Source organism: Podarcis erhardii (assembly GCF_964252035.2).
Source record: "Podarcis erhardii genome assembly, chromosome: 2".
NCBI lineage: Eukaryota > Metazoa > Chordata > Lepidosauria > Squamata > Lacertidae > Podarcis > Podarcis erhardii.
The window spans coordinates 126,857,409-126,871,906 of record NC_138498.1 but is presented as its reverse complement, the minus strand read 5'-3'; the positions used below and the strand labels follow the sequence as shown (position 1 = coordinate 126,871,906).

Genomic DNA, 14,498 nt, shown 5'->3' with positions numbered 1-14,498 from the left:
GTGAGCTGTCCGTTCCAAGGTCGCCTGACATTCCCTGAGGGCTGACTTTGCTGCTTGTCTTCATATATCTGATCGACTGTAATGAGGGAGAGATCCTCAAATGGAGTCTGCTCTTCGTCTTCCATGCTAGGGGAGAGGACCTCAAAGCGATTGTGTATTTCTAAACAATCAGAGCGAACCCTGGGCCTCCTACCTCTTTGAGTCACGTTTCTCCATATATCTGGCTCCTGTGTTGGTGAACTAGCCTCCTTCTCAGGGGAGTCCCCTGTCTCCTCCTTGGTGGAGACGGTGTGCTCTGTTGCTTCCAAGAAGAGCTCCAGCTCTCTAATTCTTTGGAGCGTAGTTACACATTCCTCCAGTTGCTGGACTTTGTCTTTTAAGAGGGCAATCAACATGCAATTGCTGCAGGTAAAGCTGCCTGCAACCTTTGGCAAGATGGCAAACATTGCGCAGGAACCGCAGGCGACTGCAGCTGTTCCCTCACCCTCCATCTTGAGAACGTGTCGTTGGGGGTGACTACAGCGGTCCTCCATCATAAAAAGTACGAAGACAGGACAAATAATTCCCCCCAAAAAAACCTAGGTCTCCCCCAACAAACGTTTGAGACTAGCTCCCCTAAATCTAAAAGATGGATCAATCTGCCGCTGCCCTGCAAGCTCTGATAAGCTCCTCCCACAGCTAATCACCTGCCTCAACAGAAGCCCTGCCTCCTCTGACCTTTGCACAGGGAGAGCAGCTAATCAGCCATAAGAAACTCACACAAGAAAACCCTTTTTGTTCCTTCTTCAGCTGCTGCCCTACAAGCTCTGATTAAACTTTCTTCAGTTTAAGCTTGAATATTGCTATAAGAAGCTGATGATCTGAGCCACAGTCAGCTCCAGGTCTTGTTTTTGCTGACTGTATAGAGCTTCTCCATCTTTGGCTGCAGAGAATATAATCAAATTGATTTTGATGCTGCCCATCTGGTGATGTCCATGTGTAGAGTCGTCTCTTGTGTTGTTGGAAGGGTGTGTTTATGATGTCCAGCTTGTTCTCTTGACAGAACTCTATTAGCCTTTGCCCTGCTTCATTTTGATCTCCAAGGCCAAACTTGCCAGTTGTTCCTTTTATCTCTTGATTCCCTACTTTAGCATTCCAATCCCCTATAATGAGAATAACATCCTTCTTTGGTGTCACTTCTCTAAGGTTTTGTAAGTCTTTATAGAACTGGTCAATTTCAGTTTTTTAAGCACCAGTAGTTGGTGCATAAACCTGGATTACTGTGACGTTAAAAGGTCTGCCTTGGATTCGTATCGAGATCATTCTATTATTTTTGAGATTGCATCCCAGTACAGCTTTCGCCACTCTTTTGTTCACTATGAGGGCCACTCCATTTCTTTGACGGGATTCTTGCCCACAGTAGTAGATATGATGGTCATCCAAACTGAATTCGCCCATTCCCGTCCATTTTAGTTCACTGATGCCCAGGATGTCAATATTTATTCTTGCCATCTCATTTTTGACCACATCCAATTTACCCAGGTTCATGGTTCTTACATTCCAGGTTCCTATGCAATATTTTTCTTTACAGCATTGGACTTTCCTTTCGCTTCCAGACATATCTGCAACTGAGCGTCCTTTCGGCTTTGGCCCAGCCACTTCATCAGCTCTGAATCTACTTGTCCTTGTCCTCCGCTCTTCCTCAGTAGCATGTTAGACGCCTTGCAACCTGAGATGCTCGTCTTCCAGCGTCATAACTTTTATATGCCTGTTGTCTTTGTCCATGGAGTTTTCTTGGCAGGGATACTGGTGTGGCTTGCCGGTTTCTGCTCCAGGTGGATCACGTTTAGTCAAAACTCTCCATTATATCCTGTCCGTCTTGGGTGGCCCTGCACAGCTTAGCTCATAGCGTCTCTGAGTTATTCAAGCCCCTTCGCCACGGCAAGGCAGTGATCCATGAAGGGGGAAAAAATGTTTCTCATTTTATTACAGATAGGTAGCCGTGTTGGTCTGCCATAGTCAAAACAAAACAAATTCCTTCCAGTAGCACCTTAAAGACCAACTAAGTCAGTTCTTGGTATGAGCTTTCGTGTGCATGCACACTTCTTCAGATACTTCTTCCTATCTGAAGAAGTGTGCATGCACACGAAAGCTCATACCAAGAACTGACTTAGTTGGTCTTTAAGGTGCTACTGGAAGGAATTTGTTTTCTCATTTTATTGTGCATGTGTCTGCTTGGTAAGAAGCCAGCCTGATCTCTGTGTATTATTTCATTCAATATATTTTATAATCATTATTGAACAATGATATAGGTCTATAATTTTTTATTAGTGTTGGATCTGCTCCTTGTTTGGGTATCAGTGTGATAAATGCTTCTTCCCATGATTTTGGTATTCTTCCTTCTTTTAAAATTCCGTTCAGTACTGTTTCATTGGTTCTGATAATATATCTTCTAACTTCTTATAAAATGCCGCCAATAATCTATCCGTACCTGGGGACTTTCCTATCTTTGCTTTTAAGATTTCTGCACCTCCATCATCGCTGTTGGTAAATTTAGTTGTTCTATTTTCCAGTCTGCTATTGCCGGGAGTTTATTTTGTGCTATGTATCTTTCCATTTCCTCTTCGTCGTCTTCTTCTTCATGGTAAAATTTCCCATAGTAATTGAAATTTTGTTTGCATATTTCTTTAGGATCTTCAATTATTTTTCATTTCTCAATTACTCTTTTTGTTTTTTCTTTAATTGCCATGCAAGTAGCCTACCCGATTTATTGGAACCACTGGAGAGGTATAGAAATGGGGCTTCTGTTGGGAAGGGGCTGCCCCATTTGTGCTTCTCCAGGGGCAGGAGAATATCTAGGGCAGGAGAATCCCTGCAGGGCCTCTGAGGCTCCCTTTCCTTCTTCCTCTCTCCCAGGACCCTGCAGCTCGTTTTGGCTCCTTGACTCCTCAGGAAGGATGAAAGGGATGGATCCTGCAAAACTAGCGAAGATGGAAGGGGGAAGATGGACGGTTGACCTGGTCAGGCTGTCTCCTGCATCCCTCCCCACAACTTCTGAGTGCTCCTTCCCAGGAACCTCTGAGAGATCTGGTGAGTTCCAGGGGAGGGGAGATGGGAACATGGATGGATGGAGGGTGAAGAGGGGAAGCTCTTTGGCCAGAAATGAGATAAAGCAGGGATTTTGCTGCCGATGGGGCCCCCAAGATATTGGGAGGCTTCCCCTCCAGCCAGAAAAACCCTGCAGGGCCTCTGGGGCTCCCTTTGCTTCTTCCTCTCTCCCAGGAGCCTGCAGCTTGTTTTGGCTCCTTGACTCCTCAGGAAGGATGAAAGAGACGAATCCTGCAAACCTAGCGAGGATGGAAGGGGGAAGATGGACGGTTGACCTGGTCCGGCTGTCTCCTGCATCCCTCCTGTCAACCTCTGAGCGTTCCCTCCCAGGGACCTCCGAAAGATCTGGTGAGTCCCAGGGGAGGGGAGATGGGGACATGGATGGATGGAGCCAGAGAGGTACTGGGGCTTGCTCAGCTAGGGACTTCAACTCTTTGGCTGGAGACCTACAGCATCTGGGATTCTAACATCCCCCACCGTGAACCCAGAATGGAGGGATATCAACTGTTTCCTCTGTGAATGTTCTGCGTCTAGTCATCCCTTTTAAAACAATGACCAGGCTTGTCTGAACCACCCAGGCCTTCTTAAATGCCGGCTTCAGAGTTTTTAGGGAAGTTGATGTAAATTCTGTCAGTCTTGCTGTTTTTGCTTCTGTTTGGTTTTTTTAAAAATAATTTTTATTAACTGGCCAATCACATCAAATTAAATCACATCACATAAATTCCAAATTACAAAGCCAAATTTTTAAATTTTGTTGGGGGAACCCATACTTCAAGATCCAAAGGGGAATTCAGATCATCTTCTTATTACTGCGTTAATGTCCAAATCAGTCCCAATCAGTCCAAACAAAGTTCATAATACTATCCAGTCTTATCTTGGTGTTTCCACATCATATCTTGTTCATATAATTTCTCTTTTTCCTTTACGATCTCTTCTGTTAGTCTCCTTAAGCCAATAGCAAGTATAAAAATCCTGTGTGGATTTCCCGTTCCTCCACTAAGTCCAGATGGTTTCCATATATCTCCTTCGTAGATAACATCACTCTTTCCATCGTAAATTTTGGCATTTGTCGCTCTTAAGTCCCACCGAGGAGTTGATCCACGATAAGTAAACAACTCTATTTCTCTCTTTCTCCTCCCAGACCCAAGAGCTCCAACAATGCCTCCCAAAATGGCGGCGGCATTTTTAGCTGCGTCATTCCAAAACTCTTAGCTTTCCAGCTTCATCTTGAAACATTGCTTTGGATCAAAAGTTTATCTCCACACAGCCTTAAGTCCTTAATTTCTGACTCATTAGGGGAGGGGATTCTTGTTAAATCACATGAAAAAAAAGGAAGGCAGGTTTTCTCCCCCCTCCCCCCTCCCCCCTCAGTCATTTGTCATACCGTATCTTAACGTATCTTTTCATATTTTATTCTTGTCTTGTTATCAGAGATCTCTTCTGTCAGCAGTCTTTATTCCCCTTTTTCCTTGAAGCATGTGCAATTAATCTCGTCCAAATTGTTTCTTTTGAAGATGCTTGCAACTAGCGGCGCGAATCAGGGACGGCATCAAGAAGTGCCGGAATCCCACAGGAGGGCAGTGTGCCTAGTGCCCCACCCCCACAAATTCGGGGGTGGTATAGGGCACAGCAGGCAAGGGCCGTCCCCCCCACAATCCTGGGGGGGTTAAGGAGGCTAATTACCCCCATCATAGCCTCCAAATTACGGAGAGATGTCATTGTCAGCCATCTTCCGATGCGCCACCTAGTGGCCCCCTGTTTTTGCTTCTGTTTACATTTGATTCACCAAAGAGATGACTGACCTTGGAGACGGATTGAGCCAGAACAAAATCCATTCCAGATAAAAGCCAAGCAATATGTCAGTAAATACCAGCCAACCAAGGTAGTGAAAACTATAGAAAGGCCCCACATCTAACTATTTTTAGTTCTTCCTCTATCACAGGCATTCATTAACTTTGTTCAATGATCTGGAGCTCCATTTCTTCCTGAGGCTCTAATTGGCTTCTCTCTTCATTGCAGATGGTGAGGAATTAGAAGGGAAGAACAAGGGGGAACACAACAAAATGCACATAGCGGAGAAGTCATATAAATATTCAGAGTGTGGAGAGAACATCGGTCAGAGCTCCCAGGACACCTCCCATCAAAGAAAGAGTTTCGTTCAGAGGGATAGCCTCACTTCACACGTAAGAACACAGAGTAGGGAGAAATTGTATCAGTGTAGAGAATGTGGAAAGAGCTTCGGTAACCGCCGGAATCTCACTTTGCATCAAAGAATTCATACCGGGGAGAAACCCTATAAGTGCTTGGAATGTGGGAAGAGCTTCAAGCACAGTAATACTCTCACTTCCCATCAAAGAATTCATACAGGGGAGAAACCCTATCAATGCTTGGAATGTGGGAAGAGCTTCAGGCACACTAATACTCTCACTTTCCATCAAAGAACTCATACCGGAGAAAAACCCTATCAGTGCTTTGAATGCGGGAAGAGCTTCGGGAAGGGGGCCCATCTCACTTTGCATCAAAGAACTCATACAGGGGAGAAACCCTATCAGTGCTTTGAATGTGGAAGGAGCTTCACTGATAGCTCCAGTCTCACTTTCCATCACAGAATTCATACAGGGGAGAAACCCTATCAATGCTTGGAATGTGGAAAGAGCTTTCGTCAGAAAGGTTATCTTGCTTTGCATAGAAGAGTCCATACAGGGGAGAAACCCTATCAATGCTTGGAATGTGGAAAGAACTTTCATCAGAAAGGTTATCTTGCTTTGCATAGAAGAGTCCATACAGGGGAGAAACCCTATCATTGCCTGGAATGTGGAAAGAGCTTCAGTCTCAAGCACAGTCTCACCTCCCATCAAAGAATTCATACAGGGCAGAAACCCTATCAGTGTTTCGAATGTGGAAGGAGCTTCACTGATAGCTCCAGTCTCACTTCCCATCACAGAATTCATACAGGGGAGAAACCTTTTCAGTGCCATGAGTGTGGAAAGAGCTTCACTTGTAGCTCCAGTCTCACTTCCCATCACAGAATTCATACAGGGGAGAAACCCTATCACTGCTTGGAATGTGGAAAGAGCTTCAGTCAGATGGTGAATCTCGCTTCCCATCAAAAAACTCATAAAGGGGAGAAGCCCTATCAGTGCTTGGAATGTGGAAAGAGCTTCACTTGTAGCTCCAGTCTCACTTCCCATCACAGAATTCATACAGGGGAGAAGCCCTATCAGTGCTTGCAATGTGGAAAGAGCTTCAGAAAGAGCTCCCATCTCACTTCCCATCAAAGAACTCATACAGGGGAGAAACCCTATCAGTGCTTGCAATGTGGGAAGAGCTTCAGTCAGAGCTCCCATCTCACTACCCATCAAAGAATTCATAGAGCGGAGAAACCCTATCAGTGCTTTGAATGCGGTAAGAACTTCGCGGAGGGGTCGAAGCTCACATTGCATCAAAGAACTCATACAGGGGAGAAACCCTTTCAGTGCTTGGAATGTGGGAAGAGCTTCAGTTACAGCGCCAATCTCACTTCCCATCAAAGAATTCATACAGGGGAGAAACCCTATCAGTGCTTGGAATGTGGAAAGAGCTTTCATCAGAAAGGTAATCTTGCTTTGCATAGAAGAGTCCATACAGGGGAGAAACCCTATCAATGCTTGGAATGTGGAAAGAGCTTCACTAATAACTCCCATCTCACTTCCCATCAAAGATTTCATACAAGGGAGAAACCCTATCAGTGCTTGGAATGTGGAAAGAGCTTTTGTCAGAAAGGTTATCTTGCTTTGCATAGAAGAGTCCATACAGGGGAGAAACCCTATCAATGCTTGGAATGTGGAAAGAGCTTCACTTGTAGCTCCAGTCTCACTTCCCATCACACAATTCATACAGGGGAGAAACCCTATCAGTGCTTGGAATGTGGAAAGAGCTTTCGTCGGAAAGGTAATCTTGCTTTGCATAGAAGAGTCCATACAGGGGAGAAACCCTATCAATGCTTGGAATGTGGAAAGAGCTTCACTTGTAGCTCCAGTCTCACTTCCCATCACAGAATTCATACAGGGGAGAAACCCTATCAGTGCTTGGAATGTGGAAAGAGCTTTCATCAGAAAGGTAATCTTGCTTTGCATAGAAGAGTCCATACAGGGGAGAAACCCTATCAATGCTTGGAATGTGGAAAGAGCTTCACTAATAACTCCCATCTCACTTCCCATCAAAGATTTCATACAGGGGAGAAACCCTATCAGTGCTTGGAATGTGGAAAGAGCTTCACTTGTAGCTCCAGTCTCACTTCCCATCACAGAATTCATACAGGGGGGAAACCAAAAAAGAGAACTAAAACAAAAAATATTAAACAACCCTTACAAAATACAATTGTATAGAAAAGAGAAAGGCGGGGATATAAACTAAAAATACTGTTTATGACATTTGTATCATATATATCATATCGTTCATCAACACATAGAAAGGCAGGCTCCCCCACTTCTCCCCTGTGTCACCCCCTTCTCCCCGTATCCCAGCCTGAGAGATCCTTCCTTCCCTGCGTTCCTTGCAGGTCCCTCGCACCTCCGACTCTCCTCTTCTTATGTGTGTCCTCCTAAATTAAAAATAAAGGAATCTTAATGTAAAATATAAAAAATACAAAAAAGTAGATGCTGATGCTGATGATTTATTGATACCCTTCCCATCTGGCTGGGTTTCCCCAGTCACTCTGTGCAGCTTCCAACAAAATATTAAAATACAGCAATGCATCAAATATTAAATATTAAAAGCTTCCCTAAACAGGGCTGCCTTGAGAGCCAGTGTGGTGTAGTGGTTAAGAGCAGTGGACTCGTAATCTGGGGAACCAGGTTCGCGTCTCCGCTCTCCACCTGCAGCTGCTGGGTGACCTTGGACCAGTCACACTTCTCTGAAGTCTCTCAGCCCCACTCACCTCACAGAGTGTTTGTTGTGGGGGAGGAAGGGAAAGGAGAATGTGAGCCGCTTTGAGACTCCTGAAGGGGAGTGATAAAGCGGGATATTAAATCCAAACTCTTCTTCTTCTCCTCTTCACCAAGATGACACATTCCCTTCATCTCCCTCCCTAGCCCAGCTTTCAAATCTTAACCAACTCAGACAGTGCAATATGACTCTTATAATGATCGTCTAATAATCCAAATTAGTATTTCTCCAGCTTCTAGGTCCAGTTTCTATAAAGCCTTTGAAAAATTGTTCCAACAAATCTCAGCCAAGTCACAATGGAAAATTCTGGTCTCTTATGATGTTCATCCAATCCTGCTTCCTCTTCTTTCTTCTTTTCCTAATCTTTGGACATTTTAATCCACTGGGGATGGGGAAGCAGGCATCTTAATTCCCTTTCCTCAAACGTGATCATAGCTTGCCTTGTTCAACGTTTCCGGAGTTCATGAGATCCGCAGAGACGTGGGAACCCATCCTGACCCGTTGGGAACGGTTTGATAGAAAATTTAATATCCACCTGCACAAACACGGTGGAAGTCCCAGATCTAATAGCTTGGGCACCAATCTATGCGGAAGAATAGTATTAAATGCAGAACTAAAGTCTACAAATAAAAATCTCGCATACTTCCCTTTCTTCTCCAAATGAGTCAGGACAGCATGTAAAGCCACAGCATCCTCCGTGGATCTCTTTGCCTTGTACACAAACTGGTAAGGGTCAAGTCCTACTGGCAGACAAGATATGATACGGTTCCTTGCCAGTTTTTTTGAAACATTTCATTATAATGGGTGTCAACGCCACAGGGCAAAAATCATTCAGACTGTCTCTCTTTGGTTTTTTTGGCAGGGGTATAATGGTACCAGATTTTAGACAGGGTGGAACGGCGGCTTGGGCCAGAGTCTGGTTAAAAATCTTCATAAAGATTCCTGCCAGTTGGTCCGAACAATCTCTTAGCACCCTGCCAGCCACCCCATCCGGGCCCATAGCCTTCCTTGTGTTTACCTCCTTTCATATTCGCCTCGCTTCTCCCTCTTCCACCCCGACAGCATTTCCTGCAGGTAGTGAGGCCAATAGCTCTGACATCCCTGTTGGAGTCACTGTTGGTGTTACCTCAAATCGGGCAAAGAAGGTCTTCAACTCTCCCACCAAGGAAGCAGTACTCTCTACCACTGATGTATTTCTCGATTTATATCCAGTCAGATATTGAACTCCCTGCCACATTTGTCTAGTATCAAGATTTCTCAGATGGTCCTCAATTTTTCCTCTGTACTCCGCTTTTGCTTTCCTGATACCCCTCTTCAACTTCGCTCTTTCTATACCATACGGTACCCGGTCCCCAGTTCTAAAAGCAGTTTCTGGCCTTCAATAATCTCCTAACCTCTCCCGTCATCCAGGGCTTCCTATTCGGATACAGCTTAAAATACCTTTCCCTGGTGTGTTTCCTGTGCTGAATCTAAGACCATTGATGTAGAAGTTTCTAGATCTTGATAGTCGAACATATTCCAATCGGTCTCCTGGAAACAGTCCTGCAACTGCTGAGAGGCTCCCTCAGGTCACACCGTAACCATCCGTGTTTGTAGCTGGCCTTGTTTTCTGAGGGGTGTGTACACTGGTGTCAGAAGCAGGGACACATGATCTGAACCACCAAGGTGCGCCTCATATTCCCGTCCAGTGTTCGTATACACCTTGTCAAAAGTAGTTTCTCCCCTTATTGCACACTCAATGTGCTGATGGGATTTAGGGAGTGCTGCCCTCACATCTGTGTGAGTGAAGTCCCCCACAAAAATCCGCACTGCCTTCGGGTATCTGCTCAATTTAGCATTGATGCTTTCATGCATACTACTCATGGCCCTGCAGGCATTTGCAGAAGGTGCTAGATAAGAAAGCTGCAGAGATAGTGCAGGATAGTGCGCACCCTGGAAATGATCTCTTTCAGCTTCTGCCTTCTGGAAGAAGGTACAGGGATATAAAGACTAGGACTAGCCGCCTGAAAAACAGTTTCTATCCAAATGCGATTTTGGTTTTAAATGCAGTGTAAGGTGTGGGAGTCATAAAGCCAAGGCAGAGTCTTGTAAATACTGCAGGGTGCCCCCTGACATTCCTCTGGGCAATGATTACCTTATATGGTAAAGGGGCAATAAAAGCTTGACCGGATGAGGTAACATGAGATTGGCAAACGGCCATGCGGCTGGACAGAACAAAGGACAATAAAAAGTGACCGGAGAGGAGAAGAAGTCTGAACGAGCTGCTCTCTCATATTATGGAAATATTGCTGGCTTTCTGTGTCTTTATTTTACCCTAAACAAATGCCACTTGTGACGGCTGGCTCCAACAAGTGGTGCCCTCTCTGAGGCTCAATTAAAAGAAGAGGAAAACTTAAAAGAAAGCAGTGTGAGACTGACTTCAGACTTCAAAGAGAACCGTGAGAAGCAACTTAAAGGAAACAGTCTGAGGCAGACTAAGAGGATTTTAAAAGAAACTGTGAGAGGATTTTCGATCCAAGCAGTGGATATCATCGGCCCACTACATCCGGCAAGGATTGCAAAGCGCTTTACATCTTTAAAAAAAGATCCCGGTGAGTTCGATCCCTTTTATATTGATTTTAGAAATATGGGCAGCTCCCTGTCATCTCCGCAACAGAAATTTTTAAAGGACTTAAAATTTCTCCTCTCCTCCAACAAATTGGAAGTTCCTGAGGGTGATTTGATACAGCTTATTCAAGCCATCAATGAGCATTGCCCCTGGATTCCTGCAGATGGGGCTTGGGAATTAAAACAATGGGATAAGATTGGAGCACATTTTCATGGACACCCCAGTTTCGGTGTTCGAATTTTAAATGCGTGGTGCAAGATTCGTTATGCTATGGGGTCTTTATCACCAAAAAATATCTCCATGGCTGCATTGCCAACACAACCTTCAGCTTCTTTAATTCAGCCTGCTGTCCTGCCATGTGTTCCAGTACTTGCTTTGCCAGCAGCTCCAGAACCCAAACCTCCGGACTACAGTTCCTCACCAGAGGACCCAATCCTGCAAAAATACAGTGGTTTGGCTGGAAATGACCCTGCTCTTTCAGCAGCAGAACCAGCTACCCCTTTTCAATGTGCAGTCCTTGCCTGCTCTTTAATTCAGGATACTATGGCATTCCCTGTTATTGTGCCACCTGCTGGTGCCCCAGCAGGAACTCAAGCCCGACACCAACCTTTTGATTTTAAAATCTTGAAAGAACTGCAATTGTCAATAAAAAATAATGGACTTCAAGCCTCATTTACACAGGCACTTTTGGATGCCACATTCGCCCAGCTTTTGGTTCCAGATGACATAAGGCTTCTGGCCAGTACAGTTTTACCCCCATCAGCAGGTGTATTGTTTGCCCACGAATGGGAAACTGCATGCCGTGCATATGCTCCGGCCTTATTACAACAAATCAGGGGAAATAATCCAAATATTACCCTTGCAGACGTCCTAGACACCATGATGGGGCGTGGTCCCTTCGCTCAGGCCTCACTACAAGCCACACTGCTGCAAATCTTATTGAGGGATACTGCTCTTGCTGCTAAACAAGCAATGAGAAAAATTCCAGAACCCACCAGTGTTCAGTCTAGATGGGGTTCAATCAGACAAGAGCCAAGAGAATCATATTCTTCCTTTATGGACAGGCTGCTTACAGCAGTGAGTCGCCAAATTGATAATCCTGAAGCCAAACAAATAATTATCAAACAATTGGCCTATGAAAATGCAAATGAGGATTGTAAGGTTGCGTTACAACCGATAATACACAATCCTGCCACAGACACAGCAGCTATACTTTGCATTTGTCAGTCTGTATGTACAGCAGCTCATCTGTTAACAGCAGCGTTGAATAAAAACCAGCCTGTAGCCACTGATACAACGTTTCCAGCGTGGCAAACCAAGATCACTGATACCTCAGTGTGGGTAGAACAGTGGCCTCCACCAAAAGAAAAATCCGCAGCAATGGCACCATCTTGTTTCTGAACAGCTTATTTCTGAACAATTGACTTTCGGCCACATTGAACCACTTTCATCCCACTGGCCCCAGCAGACAGGAACAGTTTGCTTTTACATTGCCAGTATATAACAATTCTCAACCCACCCAGCGATATCAGTGGGTTGTCCTGCCTCACAGCATGCGGAACTCCCCTACACTTTGTCAGCATTTTGTGGATGAAGCATCAAAACCTTCTGCATGCGCCACCTAGAGGTGCTGCACACAAACTGCATCTGGCAGTGTTTGCCTTCCTCACCATTTGCCTTGCCATCCTTTCCTGCACTGTTATACAAGGAAGAGGAGCAGAAGACACAGTCCAGTTGAAACCACCATATTTCACCTTATCAGCTGGCAAGCCGCAGTCGTCAGAATCCTACTCTGGCTGGCAGTTTCCACGGCTCAGCCACTCTCAAACTAGAAGAACTGTATTGTTGAATAAGACTTTTAGGGGAGAAAATTATCATAAAATATGGAGGGATAATATTTTTGTACAAGATATGATTATGTTTACCAGTTTATTGCATGCTGCTAGATGCTGGCTGTGCATGCACATACCCCCTTTTGCCCGTCATTCAGGCTTAATGCTTCATGGTGTGCCTGTCAATGGATCTTTTCAATTTACAAATGTTATATCACCTAAGCAATCTTTTTGGCCTCCAGTACAATTGACCCTCCATGAGCCTGCCCCCATTTGTTTTCAAATTAAAGAGGGGAAAGAATCATGGGGCATATATCCAAACTGTCAATATACATTGAATTTCACCTTTAATAGCTCTTGTTCTCTTACAGGAACATACAGTGACCAATCTCAGTGCTATGGAAGTGACACCAGTGCATGGCTAAAAACTAGAAAAGAAACCTACCATGCAAATTGGAGTCTGAATTCTTCTATCCCTGGCTTAGCAAATGCTGCTGATGAGCAATTTCATATCAGTTCCTTATTTACTGCAGCCTTTACTTGGTCCCAACAGAGTAGTAATATCAGCTACTTACTCCAAAGAGAGTTATGGTTGCCTTGTGGCAGATCCATGGGCGTGGTTATATTCTTGGCTTCCGGATGGAAGTTGGCTTCGACATTTATTAATTTTAGTGATCATTATAGTAGTTATTTGTGTTATGTTGTGTTGCTGTATTCAATGTATTCCTTCTTTAATTTCTATGTGCACTGCATGGTTCTCCAGTCCGCGGAGGTAACATGAGATTGGCAAACGGCCATGCGGCTGGACAGAACAAAGGACAATAAAAAGTGACCGGAGAGGAGAAGAAGTCTGAACGAGCTGCTCTCTCATATTATGGAAATATTGCTGGCTTTCTGTGTCTTTATTTTACCCTAAACAAATGCCACTTGTGACGGCTGGCTCCAACAGTAAGGTAGTCTCTATGGGAGTATATTGTCTTTAATTATGGGGTATCAGAGTGTTTAGGGGGCTAACCAGTTTGGGATAGCTAGGATAGCAGGCTTGTTGGTTTTTGAATGTCTGATGTACATTTTTTTAATTTCGTATGGGACAATGACAATAAAGATTATCGTATTGTATTGAGACTCACCTGGAAAGTGCCATTTCATGTTCCTTTCCCCACTTGCCAGGAGCCTGAGCTCCATTTGGGGTTCCTCCTTCCGCACCCCAAGGTTCCCCCAAAGCCTTGGGGAAGGAAACTGAGGCAGGCTCTGCTTGCTCCCCAGGGTCCTGCAGGGAATTGGGGGGGGGCTGTGTCTTCCTCTGGCCATGGCACCCCCTGGAAGCCTTGGAAGAAAGGCAGGAGACCCTCAGCAGAGAACAGCCAAGTCTGGTTCTTCTCCGCAATGGCTTCCTCTTCTGAGAGCTCCCTCTCTTCCTTGTCTGGGCTGGACTGGGAGGACCCCAGTTCAGCCAGTTCTCTAGAGTCCCCCCACTGCCTCCAGAGACCCTTTTCCCCGTGGCCTGCGGGTGGAGCCCTTCTCCTAGCGCTGAATCTTGGGGTGACCAAGGATGCTCGTCTGGGGGTCAAAGTCCCCTGAGGGAACCCTCCACCTACTACTACTATTACTACTACTATTACTACTACTATTGCTATTACTACTACTACTACTGTTATTCTTCTGCTCCTTGTGCCTCTGAGACAGAGAGGGCCTTTCCCTCCTGGCCCCCTTCGCAGAACGTGGCAGATCCCCCAAGGCCGCTTGCCTGGCGTCTCCCAAGGGAGAGGCCTCCTCCGTGGGGCCAACATGGCGAGGAGAGAGGCTGCCCTGCGGAGGCCAAGCCATCATGGCAGGAAGGCGGCTGAGGACCAAAGGTGCCACCCTCCTTCATACGGGAGAGACCCCGAGAGCATGGGACCCCCGAGGCCCACAGGGGAGCCATGGCGTCTCTGGGAGCGGCTGGGGCCTCTGGAAGAAACAAAATGGCCTTCCCGCCTTTTTCAGAAAAAGGCGGGAAACGCCATCTCCTGGCCCTGTCGCCTCCGTGGGCTCCTCTTGGGCCT

The 14,498-nt window shown here is 45.5% G+C and overlaps 2 protein-coding genes and 1 long non-coding RNA gene across 9 annotated transcripts in view; all 3 read left to right on the top strand.

Moving 5' to 3' along the window:
- Nucleotides 1-14,498, top strand: part of LOC309334648 (uncharacterized protein) — a 193,453-nt gene that overhangs the window by 116,348 nt on the left and 62,607 nt on the right. For 4 of the 7 annotated variants that reach the window (XM_081849122.1, XM_081849116.1, XM_081849121.1 and 1 more), the window contains 2 exons: nt 2,896-3,069; nt 3,262-3,435. The exons of 2 other annotated variants lie outside the window; for them this stretch is intronic. In XM_081849122.1, the coding sequence (XP_081705248.1) occupies nt 2,937-3,069; nt 3,262-3,435 (307 nt within the window). In that variant the 5' untranslated portion in view covers nt 2,896-2,936. The remainder of the gene's footprint in view (nt 1-2,895; nt 3,070-3,261; nt 3,436-14,498) is intronic. One more of the 7 variants, XM_081849128.1, reaches the window with a different exon arrangement.
- LOC309336366 (uncharacterized protein) lies at nt 3,517-7,597 on the top strand (the record flags this gene model as incomplete). Its single annotated transcript, XM_081851986.1, has 3 exons — nt 3,517-3,602; nt 5,107-6,087; nt 7,593-7,597. Exons 2-3 carry the CDS (start codon nt 5,151-5,153, stop codon nt 7,595-7,597), a joined length of 942 nt encoding a protein of 313 aa, XP_081708112.1. The 5' UTR covers nt 3,517-3,602; nt 5,107-5,150.
- On the top strand, nt 8,074-13,578 carry LOC309334752. Its single transcript, XR_014153245.1, has 2 exons — nt 8,074-10,068; nt 13,407-13,578. It is a non-coding gene; the product is annotated as an uncharacterized lncRNA (long non-coding RNA).